Source organism: Apteryx mantelli, chromosome 1 (genome assembly GCF_036417845.1).
Source record: "Apteryx mantelli isolate bAptMan1 chromosome 1, bAptMan1.hap1, whole genome shotgun sequence".
Taxonomy (NCBI): domain Eukaryota; kingdom Metazoa; phylum Chordata; class Aves; order Apterygiformes; family Apterygidae; genus Apteryx; species Apteryx mantelli.
In genome coordinates, this window is record NC_089978.1 from 217,750,026 (window position 1) to 217,774,109 (window position 24,084).

A 24,084-nucleotide genomic window follows, 5' to 3' on the forward strand; every position below is an offset into this window, starting at 1 on the left:
GTTTATTAAGTGCTATCACCAACTTTATTTTTAGTTAGCACATCAGCTGTAGCAGAATCCATTTAATCAGTCTTCTCCATCAGCCTCTGATCTTGTGGTCAGGCTTCCTAATAATACCAATGTGCAACTTGCCTGCATATGGCCTCCAAGTTGGGGGGCTTCTAAGATGCCAACCTAACTAACTGTGTGCAGATATGAAACTGGTGATTGCTGTTTTGGTTTTCCAGGGCCTTTTCCTTCATTCGTATTTCTGTTGTTTCCCTGCTCTGCTATGATGCTAAATGAGTAACATTACTTTTTTACTTATTGAAAAATGTGACATTTTGTATAATATTTTATTTTTAAGATGGTTCAGGAATAAACATAAACCTCTCTGAGGTCAATGTATTCCTTATCAGCCTCTGAAAACGTGGGCCAGAGCTCTGTTCGTGTATATCCACCAAAGAGCACAGTAAAGAAGTGCCCAGCTGGTGCTCTACCTTTTTCACGTAAGAGGAAGATGTAAGTCATCCCAGACAAAATACAGACCGACATCTCATGGTCCAGTCTATCTCTGATTAATTTGTGTGTGTATCTGAAACCTGATGGAAAGAAAACCGCTAACCCCTTGCACTCCGGAGCAGATCTCAGCTGTGCGGAGAGCAGTTGGTGTCTGATGCTCCAGGGCTTCTGCCATCAGCGCTTTTTGGGGAGACCGAGCCCTAGGAAGCTGGGGAAGGTGACAAGGGGTAGCCAGGCTTCGCCTGGGAAGGGTAATGCTTGGATTTCCCTGCTAGCACAGCAGTTGTCTGTGGTTGAGCAAAATCCTTCCAGCAGCCTTGGTTTGTTCTCAGGAGAGGGGCTCAGCCCCTTCCTTCGTGGGCTGAGGGTTGGATAGGGCAAGATGCCGTCGTGAGGCGTACATCAGTTACGTTGCAGCCTAGAAGTTCAGGGCAGCTAGAGGCAAAGTCACTGTTCCCTGTCCTTTCCCCTGCCTCAAAGGGTCACTTTCCTGTTGATTTGTGGTTTTCAGGGGACCCCTGCAGGAAAATTCAAAGACTGCAGAGGTTTAATCAAACAGCTGCTTTCTGGAATAGCCTGAAATAACCTTATGCAGCACGTCACATGGCTTTCCAGGGACCCAGGACATAAATGCAAGGCAGAGTTGAGCAGTAGAGCAGTATCTAAAAATGGAGAATTATGAGGAAAGGAACTGAGGACAGAAAAGAAGACACACTTGACTATAAATTCAGATTGCACCTGCAGCTCAAATTGTGTAAGCAGCTGTCTGCCTCTTCTCAAAGAACAGGTACAGAACGAGGAGAGGTTGTAGGGGAGTAATAAGGATCAATGAAAGTACAGAACAGCTCCTGTAATCAGTGAAAATAATTAGACTTAAAATTCTGCAGCCTGAAAAAGTTTGAGGGAATATAAAAGAGAGGTGCAGTTATGAATTGTGTGGAGATGAATAGGGAATGATTCTTCACTGCTTGCTTTCGCATATGAGCTGGGAAGCAGACAGTGAAATTACTGAGAAGGGGTTTTAAAAACAAACCTTACATGTTGTTTCCCCCCCACCACGCACACACAACTTTGTTAAATATTGGAACTCATTGCTGCAGGATGTTGTGGAGGCCAAAGACATGAATGACTTAAAAGAAACAATGAATAGCTTGTAGGGAAATTGCGACCATTTCTGAGAATTACTTTGGAAAGATACTTCATTCATGTCAATCCTTTCATCCCTGACACCTTGTCTGCAGGAAAGATCATGGAGTAGTTTCCAGTTCATAGGTGAAGGAAGCTAAAGTTCAGAATGGCAAGTAGATTACTTAAATCCCTATCTTAGATTAGGGCTGCCAAGAAGAACCTGGCCAACATTTTTTTCTAAGGCTGCCTGAAAGCAAACCTTTAAATCTGGATCTAGGTACATACATGTATATATTCATTTCAATACTGATCTCCTTCATTGCTGGATACTCCTCAAGACAGCTGTTGGGAGCTAATCCCACTGGAAGGGAAGCTTTTAGTACTGATGATGATTTCGATATAGCCTGAATTCTAGGCTCTTTCTCTTATTTTCCCAGATTGATACCTAGGTGTCAACTGCAGGAAAATAGCACCGTTGAAATTTTCTCAGAAGAATAGGCTGGAGGAAGTCTCAGGCTCGTCTAATTCACCTTCCTGTGATATGGCAGCATCAGCTATTTCAAGGTCATTTCTGACAGCTGTTTAACCCATCCTTAAAGACCTTCATTTCTGGAGACTGCGTGTCTTTCTCATGATACCTATACCAGAGCCCATGTTCCTTTTCTATTAGATTTCCCTTACATCTAATGCATATCCTTCTGGCTGAGGTTTAAAACCCATTGCTTTTTGCCAAGTCTAGCAGTGCATTAACTCTCATTTTCCCAGCATTCTGAAGAGGCAAAAGTATTAAATTTGGTCCATGTATGTTACTCACAGTACAGGAGCTACACCACTTTTACAAGTATGCTAAGAAATGTATATTATAAAATAGTTGAAATTTTTAATGGAGTATAATATGCACTAAATCAGACATGGCAAGTACAAGATATCTACTGCAATCCAGCATGCCACTTTATTACAGAATTAATTTTTTTAAAAACAGAAAAGGGAGTTACATTGCTTTGAAACACTAATCACTTATAAAGCAGATGGTTGTGAAGTCACCTTTGGTTGATCTGGCTTGTTAGGCTGAAGATATTGTTCAGAATAGTTGTTTTGGGCATGCAGGACCAAAAAGGGATTATTTTTGTGTAATAAACTGGTTTAGTGTTCAGGCCTTCAGGGTTTCTTCAGAAAGCTGTACAGGTGGGGGACAAGGTAATCTTTGTAATGGCCATCTATGAAACCTTTCCCACTGTTGTGCACAAACCAGCACTGCACGTCTGACCCAAAAACGCGGTCTGTCCTGTAGTCCTTCTGCAAACCCCTGTGAGGGAGAAACCACCCCAAATGAGGGTCGTGGCATGACAAATAGAGAAAAATGCATCAATAATCCTACTCATCTGTGGCACTGCTCTGCAAATGTGGTGTGTGTGTCATCACCGGCACACAGTGGAAACAACCACAAAATGCAGTGAACTGTACAGTTCTGTGACGCAAGTGCCCTTTCGTGGGGGTCCCAGGCACTCCTGGGACAGAGGTATTGAGTGGGGCTCACACAGCCTGTCTAAGGTCAGATGATGTAGAAAAAGCTACAAGGCAGAACCAGTCATGCCCTTCTGAGCATGGGTGAGTCACAAATATGAAAGAACCCAACTTGCCTTATAGTCCCATGTGGAGTACGCTTTGCCAACAGCTAAAAACAGATCATTTGTTAACAGAGGGAATATTTTCCTGAGATCCTTGAGAGTTAGTAAGCCTCGAGTCATTGAAGTCATTAAAAAAAGCACTAATCAATCAGGTTCAGAAAGAGAGCAATAAAGCAAATTATTCTTGCCTGCGTTGTCCTCTGATCACGAATCCTACCTGGTAACAGTGAACTTGTTTCCTTTCACTTCCATGGTGGCCTGTGGTTTTTCCGGAGCTTGCCCAGGTCTTTGGTTGTGGATATACACGTCTGGTTCAGACACAAACTGACCTGATCAAAGAGAGGTTTAAAGCTCTTTGCATTTCGTAACCTTTGTGGCTCTAATGTAAGCTGCTGCCTGGCACATTTGCAAAATGAAACTAGCTGCTGCAGGCAAACCGCTCCTGCCTGGATCGCAGGGCACTACGTCTCCAATGCTGTTGGATCGCCCACGTGGGGAGGGTAAAAGGCTCTGCTTTTGAGTCAGCTACAAAGAATATTTGGGAAAACAACCTCCCTGTAGCTTGCGGGATTCACACATCTTAGAAGGAGAGCTGTGTGGGTTACCGTGTTGTCAAGGCTAGTCAGGCCTTTTCTGAAAGCACCTTCCCAAGCTGGAACTAAGAAATGATCTCCTGGTTTATGCACGTTTTCTCTTGGATGTCAGAAGTTTGGAAAACTAGGGTTGTTTTACCTTTTCTTGTGCTATCAACCTTGCTGGTGTGGCTTACTCACTGGTGGTCCCTCCATCTCATGTAAGCAGAGGGAAGCAAATAAGCTTCAAGCCACACTGGGGCTAATGTTTCCAAAGGCAGACTGGGGCAAGGGCTGAAGACAGAGCTGATCAGCTTGGGCGCAGCCATGTTCTACAATGTCCGTGGGGCTTCCAAGACATTTTCCCATTCAGGACACAGAGATCAGCTAATTCACTCAAAGATCTAGCAAAACCCTTTCTGGTGTCCCCCTCTACCCATCACCCCATGCCCAGCCCTTACCTATCAGCCCATGTGCTGCCGGGGAGAACTGGTTTTCAGGGGGAATGTAGATTCCCAGGAAGTCAACATTAACAGGATGGTTCTTCCACACACGGTGCAACAAAACCATGAAGGACATTTCCTCACCCACAGTGATAGTAACGTTGCTTTCTTTCTTCACAGATATGAGGAGCCTAGCAGAGACACAGAACAAAAGTAAGGACTCAGTTCAGTTGCCCGCACGTAAGCATATCGTGCCCCTTGAGGGTGGCCCCTCCGGGACACCCAGAACATGCACATGGGACTGGCAGATATGAGAGAAGACCCACCAGAAACTCATGGCTTTGGGAGTGGTACCTAGTGGCCTGGCAGGACAGTGTTAACAGGTCACAGCATGCCCATGTTCAGGCAAACAAATCCTGCCCTACAGGTCTAATATCCTCTTAAAATTAATAGAGATATTGGAAGGGATTCCTTTGTCTAAACAGGTGTCTAGTGCTGCAGGGTATCCAGCTTGGCTGCTAGTTGTTAATCTGCAGGTGAAGGTCTTCTGGACGTTGTGAGTCACGTCTCCTAGCTGCTTGTGGACGTCAGGAACCCTTAGGGTATCTCAAAGAGCATTAGGTGCTTGTGTTCAGGCAACTGATCCTGGCCTTAGTTAATACAGTCAGCAGCAGGGAGAGGAATTCAGCTCTTCTTACTTATGTTTGATCAACTGAATCCCTCTCTTGGCTCTATTGCCTAATCCCCAGTAACAATAACGAAAGCTTAGACATCTAGCTGATATGCGCGTACTGACATGTAGGCATGCTGTGACCTGGATCCCACCCATACCTGGACAAGCCCAACGCTTTGTTCCAGACAGTCTCCATACGTCAAACAATGAATGCTCCTCAACTTACTGTTTCCGAATGATGTGTCCTGTGTCAGACCAGGTCAGCGTGATGCTGTAAGATCCATCTTTCAGTGTTATAGTTTCTGTGCTGATCTCCACTTTCAAGCCTTTGTTTTTGAAATAAAACCCAATTTTGCCAAAGTAGGTACTAAGTTTCTTATTCTCAGTCTTCTTGGCTCCAATAAGCTGCCCATTGACCACAACTCCTGTGAAGAGCAGAGAAGCAGATGTGGGCTAAACCATACTGCCTGGCAGTATGCTTCTGATCCGTTTCAATGCAAAATAAAACCAGTTATCATCAAGCACCATCAGCAGGGGTTTAATGTTGAGCACGATCTCGCAGATCTGTTGTGTTCTTTCAAAATTCTTAAGAAGGTAGCTGCTAGGTTTGGAAGACAGTGTGAGCTCTTACAGCATCACATCCAAAATATCTCTTCTAAATACCCCACTGTAACACTGCCCGCATCAGTGCCAGACAGCAGTCTAAAGACCTGACAGAAATCACTTGATTCTCAGCCATTTCTGCCATTATGAAAAAAAGCAGCCCCTGCCATGTTTTAGCAGGCAGACCTCAATTACTGGAAATGCAAGCACATGAAGACAAGAAGATTCACCCTGAACTGCTTTAAACCTTTGTTATTTGGAGAATGCAAGCAGCAAACTGGATCCCAGGAATGAGGTTCTACGCTCTGCTCACTGAGCTGGAATTACCCCCAGAAACTTGATGCTTCTGATTTATGTGGATCAGGAGTGACCTTAATGGCATGCAATTCATTTGTGTTCAATAAAACTGATGTAATGAGAGCAAGCAACAGGGCAGAAATCATAGAATAATTTAGGTTGGATCTCTGAAGGTCCCTAGTCCAATCCCCTGCTCAGAGCAGGTCTAGCTAGAGCAGGTTGCTCAGGGCCTTGTTCAGTTTAGTGTTGAGTATCTCCAAGGTTGGAGATTTCCTCACCTATCTTGGCTGCCTTCCCAGTGTATATCCAGCCTCACAGCAAAAAAGTTTTTCCTAATATCTAACCTCTAACCAGAATTTTACCTGTTGCAACTTGTGTCTGTTGCCTCTTTTCTTTTTGCTGTCATCTCCTAGAAGAGCCTGGCTTCACCTTCTCATTACCTTCTAATTACGTAGTTGTAGGTAACAACAAGCCCTACCCTGAGTCTTCTTTTCTTAAGACTAATCAAACACAGCTCTCTCAGCCTCTCACCGTCCTGTGCTCCAGCCCTATCATCATCTTGGTGGCCACCACTGGATTTGGTCCAGTTTGTCATCACTTGCTTGTACTGGTAAACCCCAAATCAACATGGTACTCCAGATGTGAAAGGAAATAATCACTTCCCTCAGCTTGCTGGCCACACTCCTGTTAGCATGTAGTACTCCTTGTAGGCATTTCCCCTGCTCTCAACACCTTTCAGACCCTGGAGGAAGAAAAGTGCTACAAGGTAAACCATTCTTTTTATTCCCTTACCAGTACCAGGATCGGAAACCAAGTTTAGGATCTTTCCAGGCTCTGAGTTGATATTAAAGCAGATGTTCCTCTGGCTCTTGGGCAGATGTATGATGAAATGTGGGTCATTGTCGACTGAAACATGAAAATAAAGAAATAGGCACGAGAAGCAGGCCAATACCTGTGCAAGATGTAAGAGATGAAAAGACTGAGCCACTTTCCTCAGGGGATTTTGAGGCACTTTTCCACACTCCTCAGAATAGGAAAAGGACCCTTTGGGCCCCTGTAAGAGCTAAGGAAGGTCTCAGATGCTCCTCACAAAAGCCCCTCAGACACTTTCTCCCCTAAGAAAAAGACCCGACATTATTGGCTAGAGGGGCATCACTGAGTTCACTGAACCTCTGGGTTAACTGGTCGGCTGCACATTAAGAGGATGTCACAAGCTCATCCAGGAGTCCCAGAGGTTTTGCTTTATTTACTCAAGATGGAAGACAGACTCCTGGTGAGGCCAAGGACCCATCTGGACAAAGACAGCCAGAGACCATCTCTAAGGCCCAGATCCAGGAAAGGACTTGGGTGAGACACATCCCTCTTCTCAGTGTTGCCTACTGGCCTACCTTGGCCAGCTTCCATTCATTTACTGGTGTTCCTCATCTTTTGGAAGTTTTACCTCTTTCTATGCACTAGACAAAAGCCCAGACCCTTGACTAGACATTTCTTCACAGGAAGCAGTAGTGTAGGTACCATTCAAAGGTGGAGGAGCTTTTGTCCTTTCTTGAATTTAGCCTTCATTTTTTTTTCTTGATTCTCACCAACTGATTCATCTTCCACTTGATGCCAGGGCCTATTCTGACCAACATTTCTGGGAATGCAAAGAATTTCCAGCACAAAATACATGTATAAGATGGGCAGGTAACTGTCTAGCTCCCTTTCTTTTCCAAGCAGCAACTTTAACTGTCTCAAAGACTTAGATTAACTCTTGATCTACACTGAGACGTTTGATAACTCTCTGGTAGCTATGTAAATACACACATTCAAACACAGACACATGAATATCCCTGAGTTATCGTAGTTATACAGCTTTTATAGGCAATGGGTCTCCCGGCTGGATTGTGTAAGTTAGGCATTAAACCGTGGCAAAGACCCAAGTGTTAACAAGATCTATCAGTCATCAGTGCATTCAGAGATTTTTATCTACCACAGAGCATTCGTGCTGTCGTCTGCAATGGCAGTAACTTTACATTAGCTTTGCTACTGCAGACAAGCTGAAAGTGAACTCAGTGACCAGCCTCAGCCTCAGAGAAGCACACAGGAGAAGATGGGATCTCTGGGAGCCTATTAGGGTCTAAACTAGTCTCATGTTTGTAACCTAGAGTATATTTTTTTCTACAGCTTCATCTATTCAAATTGAAAATCACTCAGTATTTTATACAGAAAAGCTTCATACTTGGGTAATGGATGGATTTGCATGAATTTGATTGTGGTGGCTTTCCCTTTGGGATGCACATAATTGTGTCCTGCACAGACCATCAGCAGGGGTTGTATCTAGGACCTTTCACACTGATGTCCTCTGCAACTGCTGTGGCGTAGCTTCCTCAGCCAGCCCCAGCAATTGATTTATTCTCTTGTGAACTAGTCCCTAAATGAAGATGCAGCTTGTACACAAACCAGAAAATTCAACATGAAAAAGCAGGACAGCTGGCACCTCCACCAGTGTATGAACAGACTCAGTGCAAAGCACTGCAAGAACATTAAGACAAATTGTCTTCTGTAGTAGGCAGTGCAAGAAGTGTTTGCTTTTTGTTAGGTAAATAATGCACTAGCTGAGGCAGGACCTATTGCTAAATTGCCTGTCTGATCTTACTTTACTCCAGTTGTCCCTGCTACACTTTAAGTGCTGGTTTAAACTGCTCATAGGTGCTTACCGTCCTGCCACAGAAGCTGAAATCTCGAAGTGCCCAATAACTCTGGCTATCTATCTCCTTTATTTATTTATTTATTAGGTGACGAGTGTTGCTGTATGGCATTTTTTTGCAGCCATCACCCAATACATCTGAAAAGAATAACTTGTTCCAGCACAAAACATAGAGACATTCAAAATCCTTGGCTGTTTTGCAGTATGTACTGACTGTTCTGGACACGGAGCTGTCGACAGTAGCAGGGTATTGACAAGAATAAAGAAACGAGGCTTTGCATTCTCCCTTCTCCACTATGATAGCTGTGAAACAAATGTCTTTGCTTCCCTTCATTTCTTTTCACCTTGACCGAGCTGAGGGTGTGCTATATCTGCATGCAGTTACCACTGCTCAGACCCCACCCTGAACTGAGTTTTAGTCCCAGTTCTCAAATTATTCCTTTCCCAGCAAAGTAAACACATTTCAATTGACCGTGAGGGGGAAAAGTGTGTTTTTGAGCATGGTCAGTGCATCATCATGTAGAGAGAAGGCAACATCTTCTCTGACCAATGAGATAAAGATAAAACATCTTTTCTTATTATTCTATAGATGATGTCTATGAAACCTTTGGTGCTATGGTATGCAACAGGAAAAGAGAGTGCGCAACATCTTTTACCTCTGTTTATGCTCACAGCAGACACAGGGGGACTCATTTGTTCAGGCATGAAGCTCACCGGTACAGCTGTGATATTGGCCCAGGTGGGGATACCTTTATTATTATTAGGAGCATTTGGAGTTAATCCTAAAGTACCTGTTAAATGACAGTCATAATTAGCCCTACATCAGCCTGTACAGACATTTTTAATAGCGTCATTTTTAAAGTAATGCAGTAACTAAGAGTTTGATGCCATTATACCAAAGTAAAGCAGGAAGAGCACTGTTTACTACAACAGACAGATGTGTATAAAGGAGTCAGGAAGACACAGAAGCTCTGTCTATGAGGGAGAGAGTGCAGTTCTGATGAGACCTGTGCAAGGATAGGCAGAAAAGTCTTCTTTAGATTACCTACTCCATGCCTTATATGTACAAACATTTTGGTACAGCCTACAATATTTTCCACAGACCTAAGCACAGATTTACTTAGACATTTTTACAAACTCTGTCCTCTGCTAAGGTTCAAGAGTCATGTCCCACTACCACTGAAATCCACAGGAGTCTTGACCCCAGTTTCAATGAGATAAATTTTGACTATTCTGTCATACCAAAAGACACAAGGGAGCAGTGCTAATATCACTTAAGTCAACTGCACCTTCTAGATCAAGATAACCCTGATCTGAATTAATCAGCTGGTGCCACGTATAAGGAATTCCCACTGTAATACATGCCATGCCAGTGCAGAACTGGTAGTCATGAGCTGTAATACACAGTATAAATAACAGCTATCTCATTCATCTTTGGGTCTCTACTGCAGGCTTTACAATTGAAAAGAAAAATAAATGAACCAAACAATAACAACTGACAGACATAAAAATCTCATTTCATTGAGCCAGTACCAGGACATTTTTTATAGTTATCCAGGAGTCTGAGAGCTGGGAATGCAGGACATGTGCTTGGAGTTTCAGCGAAATTATAATCATTTCCAGTGCTAAATGCCAGGCAGATGATTTTTTCTATCCCAGCAATGTAGGTTGCCTCTTTCTTTCACAACCAATTGTAAACTCAGTGTCATATCTCCTGTTTATTAAAAATGGTCACCAGACTCAGTTGTCTAAGGAGTTGATATTTCATTTCCGATGCTTCCAGTACATCGCACTTGCACTATTTTCCCAACAGCAGCAGTCATGCTTTTTCAAATCACAGACTGGTGAGGGCGCAAAATAGCTGCTGTTAAGTTTTATTGGAAGCAAACTATTTATGAATGTGCAGGGATAACTTTGGACCTACTAGACACCCATGGAAGTCCATGGCTATTGCGTTGAGACTGACTCTATCATATAATGCCAGAAAAAGCCAACCCTGCCTTGTTTGGCTAGACAGAAGATTGCTCTAACAAGGATCTTGGAACGTGCACTGAAGTAAAGGATTTAAAAGAGCAATCCAGACATTTAATTAACAAGCGACCCTATATTGTTAGGATAACTACATTCCATGTAGGCTTGTGGCTGAATGATAACTATCTTGGAAAGCTTCCAAGGCCAAAAAGCAGTGATAAGACATGACTTGGTCAATTCCACAGCTCGATTCAAGTGCAGGGAATTAAGTGTATCTGTCCCAGTTATAAGAATTCAATCTGTGACATTGTAAGCTTATCAAAAAGCTCATCATTGCAGTCTTGGCACATTCAGTCCTCACCAAAGCCAATGGCTCCAACGAGCACTTGTGTAACAGAATGTTCTCAAAGTGGCTGAAGATTGTTCAGCTCTCCCTGAAAATACAGCCTATGGTATAAGCACAAACACCCTGAGTGGACAATGAACACAATGTTCTTCCATCACAAGAAGAATAAAATGAAAATGAGAGCTAGATTAAGTGGACAAACCAAGACACTGACCTGGGCAGCAGCCCCTTCTGGGGTCTTTGGGCTGGTCTGCCAGCATTATCTCATCCTTTTCCGAGTTCTCTATCAGCATGGCTGTGAAGGGGGTGACGATATGATGGTCAAGAGACATCTGTAGGATGGATTTTGTGATGTTCCTCTTCAAAGCCGCAGTAGGGGCCATGTTTCTGGGTGGAAAATAAAATAGAAGACATGGTTAGCTGCTCCTCAGACCATCTGCTGAGGAGAGCCGTGACACTGGTTATGCCTCCACAGACCAGTCACAGAGACAAGCTGGAAGGATCAAGGTGTAGCGAGAAGGAAAGGCTGAGGGCCTGCATGAATGACTCTCCATGGCTTCTGCAGGCTTTGGTCTGGACTCAGAGAGCCCAGTCCCAACTCCTGATCTCAGTAGGAGACATTTTACTGCTTCAGGGAGGCTTCATCAGACTTCCTAAACACAGTGGGCTTTATCCTGAACCCCTCCTTAGCTTTTACTCGGGCTCTGAGAGGCAAACGTCCCATTCGTTTCATTCACTCAGCCCCACAGCCACGTTTGTCTGACCCTTATTCCCCTAATCAACTAAACCCAAACTCTGTTCCCTGGTATCTGCTAATGCTAAGACTAGGAAGAGCATAAAGAGCTGAAGATATCACTCACCTTTATTTATATTTGTGTACCTTACCCATTCAAAACCCTCTGAGAGGCCTTATCTCCGTGTAGTCTCAGGGAGGACCAGATTGCTATCAGGCTTCACTTGCCTCCCACCACAGGCCACGTTTCTCCTCACCTCTCTGCTAGCATCTGGTTGACAGTCAGATAAGCCCACAGTTTCTTAGTGAATTCAGGATCTGCGTATTTGTCTTTCTTCATGAAGCCATCCATTTCTTCGACATCTCTCAGGGTTTCCATAACAAGCTCTGCGTTTGCCTTTGTAGTAAATGAGAGAGAAAGATAATGGAGGGTGAGTCAGGAGAATGGGGCAGCTCCGCGTTCCCTTCCTGGCCAACACTTTGCATGGATGGCATTAAGGACCCTCTCTGGCTCTGCCCACGGTCACTTCTAGATCAGAAAGCCCCAGCACTGGTGGCCCGACAGGCATGGGGAGGGGAGCTGTGGCAAGGGGGGCTTTGTTAAGTACAATTTCAGCGACAGTGATAGATAAAGCAGACAGCAGCAGTAACTAAAGAGGGTGCTACCACATGCCAGAAGAAGCAGCAGCAACTTTTCCGGTACTCTTAACAGAACTCTGATATCCTTCCTTCAGGCTTTTCATGTCCAATCCCTACTGTGCAACGGAGGCCAAATTCTGCTTTCTCTTCCAGGCCCTTGGACATCATGTGTTTTGGCAAGGAAGAATATTGAATGTGTTTGATTTTTGCAGCAAATAATGAACAGCAAATCCTAAGCCCTATAAGAGTCCAGAAAATTGGGGTCTTCCTCAGAAACAAGGATTTGGTACTTCCCCCCTGCCCCATCCCACTCCACTTGGAGGAGCAGCCCTGAGACACAGGGAAAGTCTCATTGCACATGCCACAAGGCAAAGTTTACAAGGACAGTGCTAGGACTTGCCCCACACCAGGTGGAACCTCCCCCACAGTAGGAGGTTCAGCCATGAGAGGAGCTATGTTAGAGGATCTCCCCTGCACCTCCACAAAACATGAAGGAGGACTCCATAGTTTTAGAGCAAAACTCTGACTTGCAGTTAAATTTTGTGCGGTACAATTCTTACTAGAAGGCAGTTCCTCTGCAGGCTGCAGGACACAGGCAGTGACTATCCATAGCTGTACTTGAAGCTATTGTGAAACTTTGGTTGGACAAACCCTCTACAATGTTCCCCACGCTCTCACTCAGGGCTAAGACAGACAAAATACTCTGATGGCAATAACTGCCAGTAAAGCAGCTGTGCCATGAATGAATGTCTTCTTCACGTATACTAGAGAGAGCTTCACTCACTGCTGTAGCTGTGACTATGCTTTCCAAGTGCTGCAGGTTTTCCGTGTCGACCTTCCCAGCCACCACTATCTCCGAGCCACCAAAGTAGTTGTGGAAGCTGCTCTGGGTGACATCTGACACTGACTCCTGGGGGTAGTTGAACTCAATCTTCTTCAAGAGTGGGGTGGAGACTTGGTTGTAGAATTTCTGAGATGGGAGGAGATAGAGAAGTGAGTCTCTTGTACCTTGAAGCAACCCTCCCATGTGTGCCATTATTTCTAAAAGAAGAGTAGATGACAAAACTGGGAACCTTAATGAGCAAGAGGGACTTTTTTTGTCCCAGAGGATGCAGAAGACTTTACATTTAGGCCTTAGCATGCCTTTACATGGGTACAGCAAGAAGAACTGGCCCAGGGCCTATGGAAGTCAAAGGATTGCCGTAAGCCCATGGGCCATTATGAAGAAAGTGTGTTCTTCCTAGACCTAAAGGGCTTGAACACAGATATATATATATGGACGTAAATCTGTATGCAGCTTGGTCAGCTTTTGGCTATTGTGTGAGACACACATAACTGCTTTCCACCTAATTCTTGCCAGAAACTAGGCCTGTGTCTCACTTGTGTTCACTTCTGCGCCACAAACTCTGTCCCCTTTCCTGACCCCATTGTACCTGGCTGATTTGAATGGGGATCTGCTGACAGCTTAGTTTAGTTTATGGCACCAGGGAACAGAAAGGGAAAAAACGGTACCCACACAGTGCTACGGTTGAAGGCTGTGTCATATCAAGGGTCTGCACTCTCAAAGCAGCTCTGTTTGAAAGAGCACCATGTAGCAGGTCCTTTCCTAGCACACCTGCCGGATATGTTGTTATTACATGAGCTACTTATGAGATCTTGTGTTGGGAAAGAAGAAACATGGGAGATCTTCACAGGTGATGAAACCAGTGAATACAAACAGAATAAGGATGTAAGAGTTTGGTCTTTAGCAACTGTTGCTTATAGATTTGGATCTAGAGCTTCCCAGAACTCAACCCTTTCTTATGCTGGTTAAGTTTGGATTAGCATTTATCATTTATATCCAAGCTTTTTCTTAGGGCTGAAGCAGTCTAAGGTAAAATCAAAGCCAAAATTTTAGTTCGGAAGCTCTGTTGTGTGGTTAGGACTGTTTAATAGAATATAAATCCTACACAGAGCAGTAGAGTAAATATATATTATAGATGCTGTAAAAATTGTAACTTAGAGCTCTTGAGTTAATGCATATGATTGCTATCTCGCAGAACTCTCTCTCTTTGTGATCCCCCTGTGAACCTACAGTAACTCTACTCCTGTTAGTGGAGTTACCCGAGCTTCACAGCTGTGAGCAGAACTGCACCCTCATTTTCAGACGTGATGGGCCAGAAATGCACCTTCATTTGGGCGGAGGTCTCCTGATTTCCAAAAATCCTTTGGGCCATGCCACGGTTGTCAGTTGCGATTCTCTGCAGGAAATCGTAATCTACATCAAACCCAATCCCAAGGCAGAATAGAGAGAATTCATCCTTCATGCTCTGCTTCACATTCTTCTGGATCGTAGTCAGCTTTAGCTCACCTTTGAGACACATAAAAGGTGACATTCATCTGAGCAGCTGTGGAAGTCTCCACTGGGATAAGAGGGTTCATGCCCTTGCAGCGTCTCTTGTTCTCCCTTAATTATAAAGGGAGTCTAGGCATATAGTTCAGATGCCACATCTCCATTGGGCCAGATAAACCCTGCCTATAGTGACATTCAGGCTTTTCCTGGATGGAGATTAACGAATTCTTTCCAGTGAAGATGATTTCTTTGAATTATCTTTTGGTATCTGATGTGTATTCTTTGTATATCCACGGCTCTTATTAACTTCCAGGGGACCTTTGTTTTACAAGTGTAATGCATCTAGACTGCTTCCAGAATTACTGATTCAAGCTCTCTGCAGACTAAGGAAAATATCTCCCTAATGGTTTTACTTTGTTTGTCATATTTAATATCTCTGCCACCACCAAAACTAGTTTTTTTTTTAAAAAAAAACCTTTTAATAAGCAGTTTCTCTTCTGGGCTGGCATCTTGCAGTAAAGGATTGCTTTTGACCTGTACCAAGTCCTACCAAGGTTCATTTTGCTGCTTTATTTTCCAGATTTGGATGTTAAATTTGGGACTTCATAGATCTGTGTGGGCTGGGATCATTGGAAGAGGAAATTTTCTGTAAGATTGTTGTGATTACCTCTGTTATAGGACTTGTGCATCTTTGTAATTACAAGAAGTACATAACCTGTGTAGCATAACCTGCTCATCTTTTGATAGTCTCTCTGCAAAGTCCCAGGGCACCTGTAGCACTTAGCAAAAGAGCAGTACAGACTTTGAAAGGCAGGGTAACAGATTTTGTTTAAACTTACTCTCAAAGTATCTGCATGTTACATGAATTTCTCAGGCTAATTCCATTGACCTTCTCACCTAAAGCAGGATCCTTACCTACTGTCGGGTCTCCGTCGGATACCAATACAATCATGGAGACTGAGTTAGGGTCCAACATCCCTAAGTTTTGGGCTTCGTTCAGGATGAATGTGGCTCGGAGAAGAGCTTCGTTGATATTTGTGCCTGTTAAAGACACAAAGAGGAAAACAGGTTTGACTCTTGTTGTTTCTCCTTTGGAATGTAAATTGGTTCTGAGATTCCAACAGAATTAACCAGCACAGACAAAGACCTGAGATTAAGGCAGCAAAACCCCCCTTCTGTGATGTTTATGGTACATCTGCTAGCACTCTCTGTTTCCCTGAAGAAACGGAAGCTGAAAGGTGTTGCATACAGGTCACTGAGTTAAATAGACCTTCTCTGATTTTCCTCATTTATAGTTACACCATTTACTGAAATTGATAGAATTAGTCAGGATTTACATCAGTGTAAGTGGAAATAGACTGTAATCCATCTGCTCCTGGATTTGTTCACCAGCATGTTACTCTGTTCTTACCATGATGTTGAACTGTATGAATACACATTTGTATGAATTTATGCACATTTATGTATACGCACAGATGCATGTTTTGCACAAAGTTACGTTAAGAGACCAGAGCCTGATAAGCTTTTTCATCCTGGGATGTCATCTCCAAGTCTCTGGGGGCTTCCCACTTCCATTACTGTCATTTGTGGTGTTGGGAACTATTTGCTCTGGGGTGAAATAATATGTTTGCAGGCAGGCCATAGAAGGAGAGTATGAAGAAACTTTCTTTTCTGGGACCAGTTTGTTCCTTGGACATCTTGATTGAAAAAGAAGGGTTTTGTGGTTACTGACCCTGAGGTCTTAGTGAGTTCTGACATTTAAAGGTTTGGCTTGTGGCAGAGAAGGGACTGAGTGAGAAATGAGTATGAGAAGAGGAGCAGGGAGGCTGAGCAGGTGGAAGCTAATTATTTTCTTTGTCAAGAAAGAAGAAGAAGAAGAAGAAAAAAAAAACCAGTGGCTTCAGCAACAGGATAATCAAATGCTGCATTCCAGACTATCTTTGCTGGATGGGAGCAGGTCTCTTATTTTGTCTATTCATCTGGGGAAGCATAATCAGGTGTATATGGGGCACTGCACTCATATCCCAGCACGGGTTCCCTACTCCCAGCACATTGGTGATCTTGGTCAAGTCTATAACTTTATGTTGATCCTACCTTATGTGTTGACAGTGAAAGTTTCTGCAGATGAAGGCTGCCTCTTACTCTCGTACAGCACAGAGCACCAGGAGGCTCTGATCTGGGGGAGAACCTATATACACTATCGACATACAAACAGCTGAACAACTACACCCAAACTGCACTTCAGCGAGCAATCAATTAAAAGGATTGCTAGCCCCTTCTGTACAAGCAGTTCAACAACTAACAAATGAATGAAGTCTCCAAGGCCCTGTGAGACTGAAAGAGCCAACTGTCCTTGTTTACTAGATAGGGAATGAAGGTACAGAAAGGATGAACTGTTTGTCCAGGGTGGCATGTAGTAGTAGATCATGGTGTAGTCTACAGTTTACAGCCCATGGAGACCCTGGAGTTGGGCTCCCTATGATCTGTTTCACAAAGCACAACGTGACCCTGGTCTTTCACAGATATTTGGGGTCTGTGGGGCTGGAGGTAGGCCAGCTGTGCTATAGTGCTATGGTAATGCAGAGGGACACAGAGCTACAGACACCTTCTTATTGTTGGTATATGCCACTACAGCAGTGCTGAGAGAGAGAAAGAAGGATCTACAGCTCTTTTATGCCCTCCCTAAGCTCATATCTCTTGCAGTTTATTCAGCAGAGGGAAATCCCATGCAATCCCATCCCATTCCCTGGCACAAACTGGAAGTCTTGCTCCCTTTTAGCCCCAGCTCATGCCTTTCCCAGCTAGGGAACCAGGCTTTTTGTTAAGAATACTCTGCCAATCTGAAGGGTGTCTGAGGTACCTATTCCCATGACGCCTAACTTCCAAGACAACCTTGCAATCAAAACCTCATACCCCCATTGGGATGGATTGTCTGGATGTACTTCTTCGCATCTTCAACCTGCGCTGGGGTGGCTGAGACTAAATTATCTCTCCAGCATCGAACGTTGTGATTGAAGTCAACAAGAGAGAATTGATCAGCAGCACGGAGCTCACTCAGTATTGCTTTCATGGCCTCAATGGTCTGAGAAGAGAAAATCCAAGAACAGACAAGTTTAAGCTTTTTGTTGTTGAAAGCATCCTCTTAACGTGAGTACAAGAAAACAGTTGTTGATGAAAAACAGCATGAGCACTGGAATCCAAATTAGACTCTATTAGCCAGATCTCTCACCCCTAGGCTCTTTTACACTTCTTGGGAAAAAAAAGTTCTACTTTATTCAAAGAAATATAGATTGAAATGCAATTAGCAAGAACAGAACCATATACTTCAACCCATCCTTGCTTAACATGCTTGCTCAGCTAACAGAGCGAGTGCTCGAGAAAGTGCGTGTGTGTGAGAGCGTGAGCGAGAGCATGAAGCACTTCATGAGACATCGTGGTCCAGGAGAGAGAAATTAGCACAAGTCAGGATACTTATTTCTGCCTGCAGTGCTGTCATTCTAGGCTGGGTAACATCTGTTTCAAGATGTGCAATTTAAACAAGTGACAATTAGCCTATGTTCCAGTTTTGCAACATTGATTTTCCCAAGAAAGCAATCTGCCAAGCCTTAGTATTGTGCTCTGAAGCAAATTCAATATACAGAGTTCACCCCAAACTAATGTTTATCTAGCCAGTTCTTAAAAACCTCCAGTGACATATCTGCAATCTACAATCTCCTGAACTCCCCTCTCCGCACTGCAAAGCTTTTTTTTTTTTTTTTTAAAGTATCTAATATAAGTCTCTTCTGCTGTAAATCCATCTGATCCACTCTTATCCTATCCTAGGTGCACACAAATGTCAGTTGATCAGTCTTCCTTTCGGAACAACTTTCTGCATACCTGAAGGCTGATTATATCTCTCAAAAGTCATCTTTCGCAAAAAAATAAACCAACCTACTTCCTCCATTTTTTTCCCCGTGGGTTATGTTGTCTAAGCCAGTCTTACTACTCTTCAGTAGGTTGTCAACAATTTGTCCACAACTTTTTGAAAGCAAGGATGTAGTACTCCCACTGAGACTTCCTCAGCACTTAGTAGAGGAGACTTGAGAAAAATGGGGTCAGGGCCTTTGCCAAATGCTTTGTGATCTGTCAATTAAAGACGTTGCTTAAGAGCTAAAATCATTATTCTGACGACATTATCTCTTCCTTGTAACATGGAAGGAGCATTACAAATAAAGAGTAAAAATCACAACATCCTTCATTCACCAAACGTTCACCAACTTCAGTGAGAATGTTGACGGAACAAAATGTAAAGATCTAACCTGCTAATTTTGAGTGCCTGTCTGCCACACAGTTACATGGTAAGGCACACGAGGAAAACTTGGAGGCAGGTTCTTTTTGCAATAGAGGTCAAACACTTACTTGTTTCATTTTAAGTCCCCACATTGAGCCGCTGACATCTATAACAAATAAAATGTTTTTGGGCAGAGGATCAAGATTTTCTGGAGCAAAGAAGTGAACAAAATAGCCATTAAAAATCTGCAAAACAAAACAAAACAAAAAAAACACACAGTAAACTGAGCCATGGTAAAGATGCCAGAGAATGCAAGACAATAACAGAACAGAAAATATTATTCTTCTTTATGGGCTGAATCTAACTTTCAGCTCTGCAGGTCCCTGTATTTGTAGCCTTATACCATCTATACTTCATAGTCTTTACTTTTTATCAGGGAAAGCAGAAGCTGTTTTTTGGAGAAATGCCATGCACTGGCATGGGGATTAATGACAACGTTTAAAAAAACCTGTTCTGGCTATAATAATTCAACCCACAACTCTGCCTCATGTTAACATAAAACTAATGATGTTCTGGTTTGCCTTCTTATGAAATATTGGTACAACTTTCAAAGACTCTGTCTTGTGATTCAACATTAAATCACTAGAGTGGTGCTAGGTATAAAAGAAATTGGCTTGTGGACAAGATGAGAAACTACTCCTGACTATTTGTAGGACCATGTCTTAGTCATAAATTAAGTAAATCAATTCTGCCCACTTAAAATCTATCTCTTCTTTCAATTGGATAGAAAGGTCTTTCTCATTCTCGTTCTCCCTGAGCATGCCAACATGGCTTCATTTCTGCCTAGTGAACTGCAGAATTTATACAGAGATGACAACAACTCCTGCATTCACAGATCTCCCTTCCTGGTCAAACAGCAGCACTTACTTCCAGTTCCCCACCCGTGGTTTCTCTGTTCACATCATATTGCACGACAAAGTTCCCATCTACTGCCGTAGCGGAGCACGTGGGACATTTTCGTTGTTGAGTCATCGTTGGCTTGAAAGAAACATGTGCCTTGAAATGAGAAGAGATCGTCGGTCAAATGTTGTGTGAAAGGTAGACCACTGAAACAAAAGTAGCTCCTCTATTTATGAAATATCTTATTTCACTGAAAGCTTTTCTAATTTCTTTATTTATAATTTAAATGGGAAATAGATTTTGCTGCTTCAAAACAAAAAGGGCACTGAGGTTTGCTTGGATTTACTGATTCAGTAGTAGCAACTGTGACAGAAACAGGATGACACGTCTCTACAGAGACACATATTTCAATCAGAGCTGGGCAAACAGTTTATAGTAAGTAATATATTGGCTTATTTAACATTTTCCTAGTTGAAATGATCCCCAATTTCATAATTTTTAATAGTTTTTTAATTGATTTTTTTCTTCTGATCAAGTGAGAGCTTGTAATTTGTCCGTAAATTCAGTACTAGAAATTATTTTCTCTAGTCACATGCCATGTAGGCTTTTTTACTATTCGAGTGCTTATCTATACACAAGAACTATTCTGGAGAAAGCTAGGGTAAGAATATCAAGGGAAATAGGGGCCCTAAAATAACTCCCTATGCAAACGTTTTCAGTTGAAACTGAGATTTTTTTGTGGAATTATTCCAGAAAGGCCATTCCACTTGATTTTCATTACCTAACTTTTTTACATCTAGCAGTTCCTGTTATTTTACATTGATCTTTCAGAATTCCAAAAGAAAAGATTTACACAAAGATGGAAGACCTGTTTCTATACTGCTGCCACTGTGGTATTTGACCATCTTGTACACACAGTTAAGCTGCAATAGTCAAGACACTAGGGGAGTCATGGGGTTTCTGGCCTTACTTCTTTTCCAGGGCAGATTAGCTTCAGTTGCTATTTTTGCCTGATCAGCTTTCTCTTGGTACAGTTAAAATGTCCCATAAGCATGCCATATTCTTTGCATGCTTCTAGCAGATATGGGAGAATATCATAACTGTGCAAGAACAAATGTTGTAAAAACTGCAGTTTTCATGGTACTTCCAGTCTGTGACTGTTACCTTTTTCTCTCCTTTGGAGATGGTGGTGATTCCATCAAAATGATCTCCGAGTGAATTAGGAACATGCACGTAGCGAAGTCCCTGTGGCTCAATAATGCGGACATCCACCTAAAGGAGTGGAGAACACTTAGTATGGAGCAGTGCTGCTGCTGTACCAGGATCTCATGAACCCTCCACGGGCAAACTGCAGATAGACGGTGGGATGCTTTTAAGAATGCTCCTGTAGGACTAGTCTCACTCTTGGTGGGGATCCATGCAATGTTGAAAGCAGACCATGATGGAAAGACAAAGAAAAAAAAAAAAAAGAGTGGCCAAAGAATAGGAAGAGTTTGGTGGAAATGCTCTTTCCTGTTCCTTCTCCCTCCTCCTGGGGCAGATGGAGAAAAGGAGTCAAGGATGATGCCATCATTTATGCTGAAAGCATGAATGAAGGGTGAAGTGACTCTGCCTAAGTGTTGCTACAGTACTGAGGCCAGGTAGCCCTGTATCCTGTCTCTGCTGATGGATAACAGAGCTCACCTTTGGATGAGTGTAAGAAAGAGGATAAGAATAAGACAAATCAATTTCTGTCAATTAGTTTTGGAGTGACTACCATTCAGAGAACATCTGCTCCCACAGGACACTTTCTCGTGCAGTTGGGATTATTGTGAGAAGCCTTATTCCAAATAAAGAGCAAATCTTGCACACCTTCCTTCAGTCAAGGCAAGTCCACACACAGGTATAAATGGACCACGGCTTGTTTGTCCAGGTGGTTCTGATGAGGGTCAGCTATGATTCAGGAGATGCCCAACCATGTCAGTATAAGTGGAGGCAGGACGTATTTGCTCCTCACTGAAGTAGCTATATAGCTCCTAGTTTGAAGTGTCTTGTGCTGGTCAACACTTTGAGGCTATTTGTACCAAACCCACACATAAGGAGGGAGCTGTAGGAGAAGGGTCCTCATATGGGGCTCAAAGGAACCTTAGCCTTCTTCTCAGAGAGGATTCACCTGTGTGGTGATAGCTGCACACACCTAATCCACCTTACCTCCAGGTGCTTTGCCAAGCGTCCTGGCCTCACAGAGATAGTATGCTCATAGGAGCTCAGTTTCCTTCGAATCATTTCCTGGTAATGAAGTTCAAACTGGATCTTTGTCCCAGGAGGCACATTCACTTCAGTTTTGAAGTTTTCCATATCCATTGCATTGCTCCTGAAAAGTTAGTGGTGGAGTTATTTTGAGAAGGTACAAAGAGAAGAAGAAATTCTTTGCATTTTATTTTAGAGTTATACATTTGCTGAGTCTAACTGTGGCCTGTACCAGGCAATTGCAGTTATCTATTAGCACAAGATCTTTTGTCAAGCTGAGAGCAGAAAGACAAGTCCTTGATAATTACACAGAATCACACAGAATGGTTGAGGTTGGAAGGGACCTCTGGAGATCATCTAGTCCAACCCCCCTGCTCAAGCAGGGTCACCTAGAGCACATTGCACAGGATCGCGTCCAGGCGGCTTTTGAATATCTCCAGAGAAGGAGACTCCACAACCTCTCCGGGCAACCTGTTCCAGTGCTTTGTCACCCTCACAGTGAAAAAGTATTTCCTCATGTTAAACATCATGGTTGCTGTAAATGACCAAAACCTGTCCCTCCAACCCATTTTTCTTGCTAAGGTCCCCCTCTTCTCTCTTCTTCTGGGATGGATCGGTTCACTCCTCCCATGAGTAAGTTCGGTACAAGTTCCATATGCCAAAATCTTTATACCTTACTATTCCAGCAGCTTTGCCTTTGGCTTTTGCTTGAGAGTACATTCTTCTGGCCTCAGATTTTTCTCGAATTGAGCTAGTAAATGTTATACCATTTACATCCCTAGGAGAGAGAAGCACGGTCAGTTTGTAAAAGCAACAAATTTACAATCAGCATCTGCTTCCTCGCTTTAAAACATCAGTGGAATCTAACCTCTTTATAACCTGGTGGGAACTTAAATAATAAGGGTCTCACTTAATTCAAAAGTAATGAAACCTGGTTTCAAGTAGATCTGCATCTCTGTCCCTAACTGCTCTTCTATTTCATGCTGCCAGCAGTCTTGTACTCTTATAGAGGATCTGCCCTTCCCCACCTCCTTCCCGCTTTCCCCATCTTTTGGGCTGGGCAGGTGGTAAGTCATGTCATGGCTGTTTTGAAACTATGCCTGCGCTGACTGAAAGATCAGTGCATATCTGCTGATCATAGGGCTGGCTGCTGCCTCTCTGAATGGATACTGAACCAGGTTAAAGTTTCTTTCTGTTTAGTGAGGGCTCAAGTTTGGAACTTTCTCTCCTTTGATCTGGTGCCAGTTTGCACATGACAGGTAGGAACTTAGTCTATTTGAGACTTCCATTTTTCTGTCAACTTTTGTTAACATTGGCCAATGGCCCAAAAATTACCAGGGAGGAAGAGATAGGCAGACAGTACAATGACATAAGCCTTTTCTTCCCTGAGAAAGCCTGCTAAAATTACACTGAAGCTGGAAAATCATAGGAGGTGTTTTGCTTTTATGAATACTTCCCTCCCACCATATTCTTCCTTCTTATTGAAACTGCTAGAGCACAAGGCTGGTGTCTGCCCACTACTCACATAGTAAAACTGTCAATGAAAGCTCCTTTGGGGACTTGTACATCAAACACTATGTGCTGGGGCCGTTTTGCGTTATTCACCATTTTGGCTTGGATCATTGTGTTGGCCAACCGTGACGTTATAGTGGACTGAACTTTGTAGCTATAAAGACCTATCTTGTCATCGTCTTCCACCTGTAATGGACAGAATAAGTCTCTAAATTTAGGATGCAGCTCACATTATATTACAACATACTAGCTGAAAGGCAGGAATCTTTTGAGCTGGAATGTTTTCATTGCTTTGGATCATGTAACCAGTCCTTGGAATGACTCTGTCAGTGTAACTCAGCACAGAAGGGTTGTGTAGTAATTCCTCAACATGAGATATATTGGGGAGGAGGAAGCTTATCTTTTGAATAACAGTCCTAAATAAAGGAGAGTGGAAGCATTGACTACTGACCTAATACAGTAGATGGTTAAACATGGCAGTGGGAGAATGGTATTAAACTGGTATATTACAATTTTGCCTTTGTCTAAACTGTTTTGTTGCTTATTTCTTCATATGTGACATACCCTCCTCCCTCCAAGAGCAGTTGTATAAACAGCATTGTGCAAACAGTTGTCTGTTTA

At 43.0% G+C, this 24,084-nt stretch overlaps 1 protein-coding gene across 1 annotated transcript in view; it reads right to left on the reverse strand.

Moving 5' to 3' along the window:
* Window positions 1–2,557: 2,557 nt before the first annotated feature.
* ITIH2 (inter-alpha-trypsin inhibitor heavy chain 2) overlaps window positions 2,558–24,084 on the reverse strand; it is a 28,420-nt gene continuing 6,893 nt past the window's right edge. The window contains exons 4-21 of the mRNA XM_067317429.1: window positions 23,477–23,649; window positions 22,625–22,729; window positions 21,913–22,075; window positions 20,887–20,994; window positions 19,750–19,878; window positions 18,951–19,067; window positions 17,466–17,634; window positions 15,468–15,593; window positions 14,389–14,570; window positions 13,005–13,190; window positions 11,839–11,978; window positions 11,063–11,235; window positions 9,188–9,322; window positions 6,638–6,751; window positions 5,172–5,370; window positions 4,291–4,463; window positions 3,475–3,586; window positions 2,558–2,935 (exon numbers count right to left, since the gene is read on the reverse strand). Coding sequence (XP_067173530.1) covers window positions 2,788–2,935; window positions 3,475–3,586; window positions 4,291–4,463; window positions 5,172–5,370; window positions 6,638–6,751; window positions 9,188–9,322; window positions 11,063–11,235; window positions 11,839–11,978; window positions 13,005–13,190; window positions 14,389–14,570; window positions 15,468–15,593; window positions 17,466–17,634; window positions 18,951–19,067; window positions 19,750–19,878; window positions 20,887–20,994; window positions 21,913–22,075; window positions 22,625–22,729; window positions 23,477–23,649 — 2,652 coding nt within the window. The 3' untranslated portion in view covers window positions 2,558–2,787. The remainder of the gene's footprint in view (window positions 2,936–3,474; window positions 3,587–4,290; window positions 4,464–5,171; window positions 5,371–6,637; window positions 6,752–9,187; window positions 9,323–11,062; window positions 11,236–11,838; window positions 11,979–13,004; window positions 13,191–14,388; window positions 14,571–15,467; window positions 15,594–17,465; window positions 17,635–18,950; window positions 19,068–19,749; window positions 19,879–20,886; window positions 20,995–21,912; window positions 22,076–22,624; window positions 22,730–23,476; window positions 23,650–24,084) is intronic.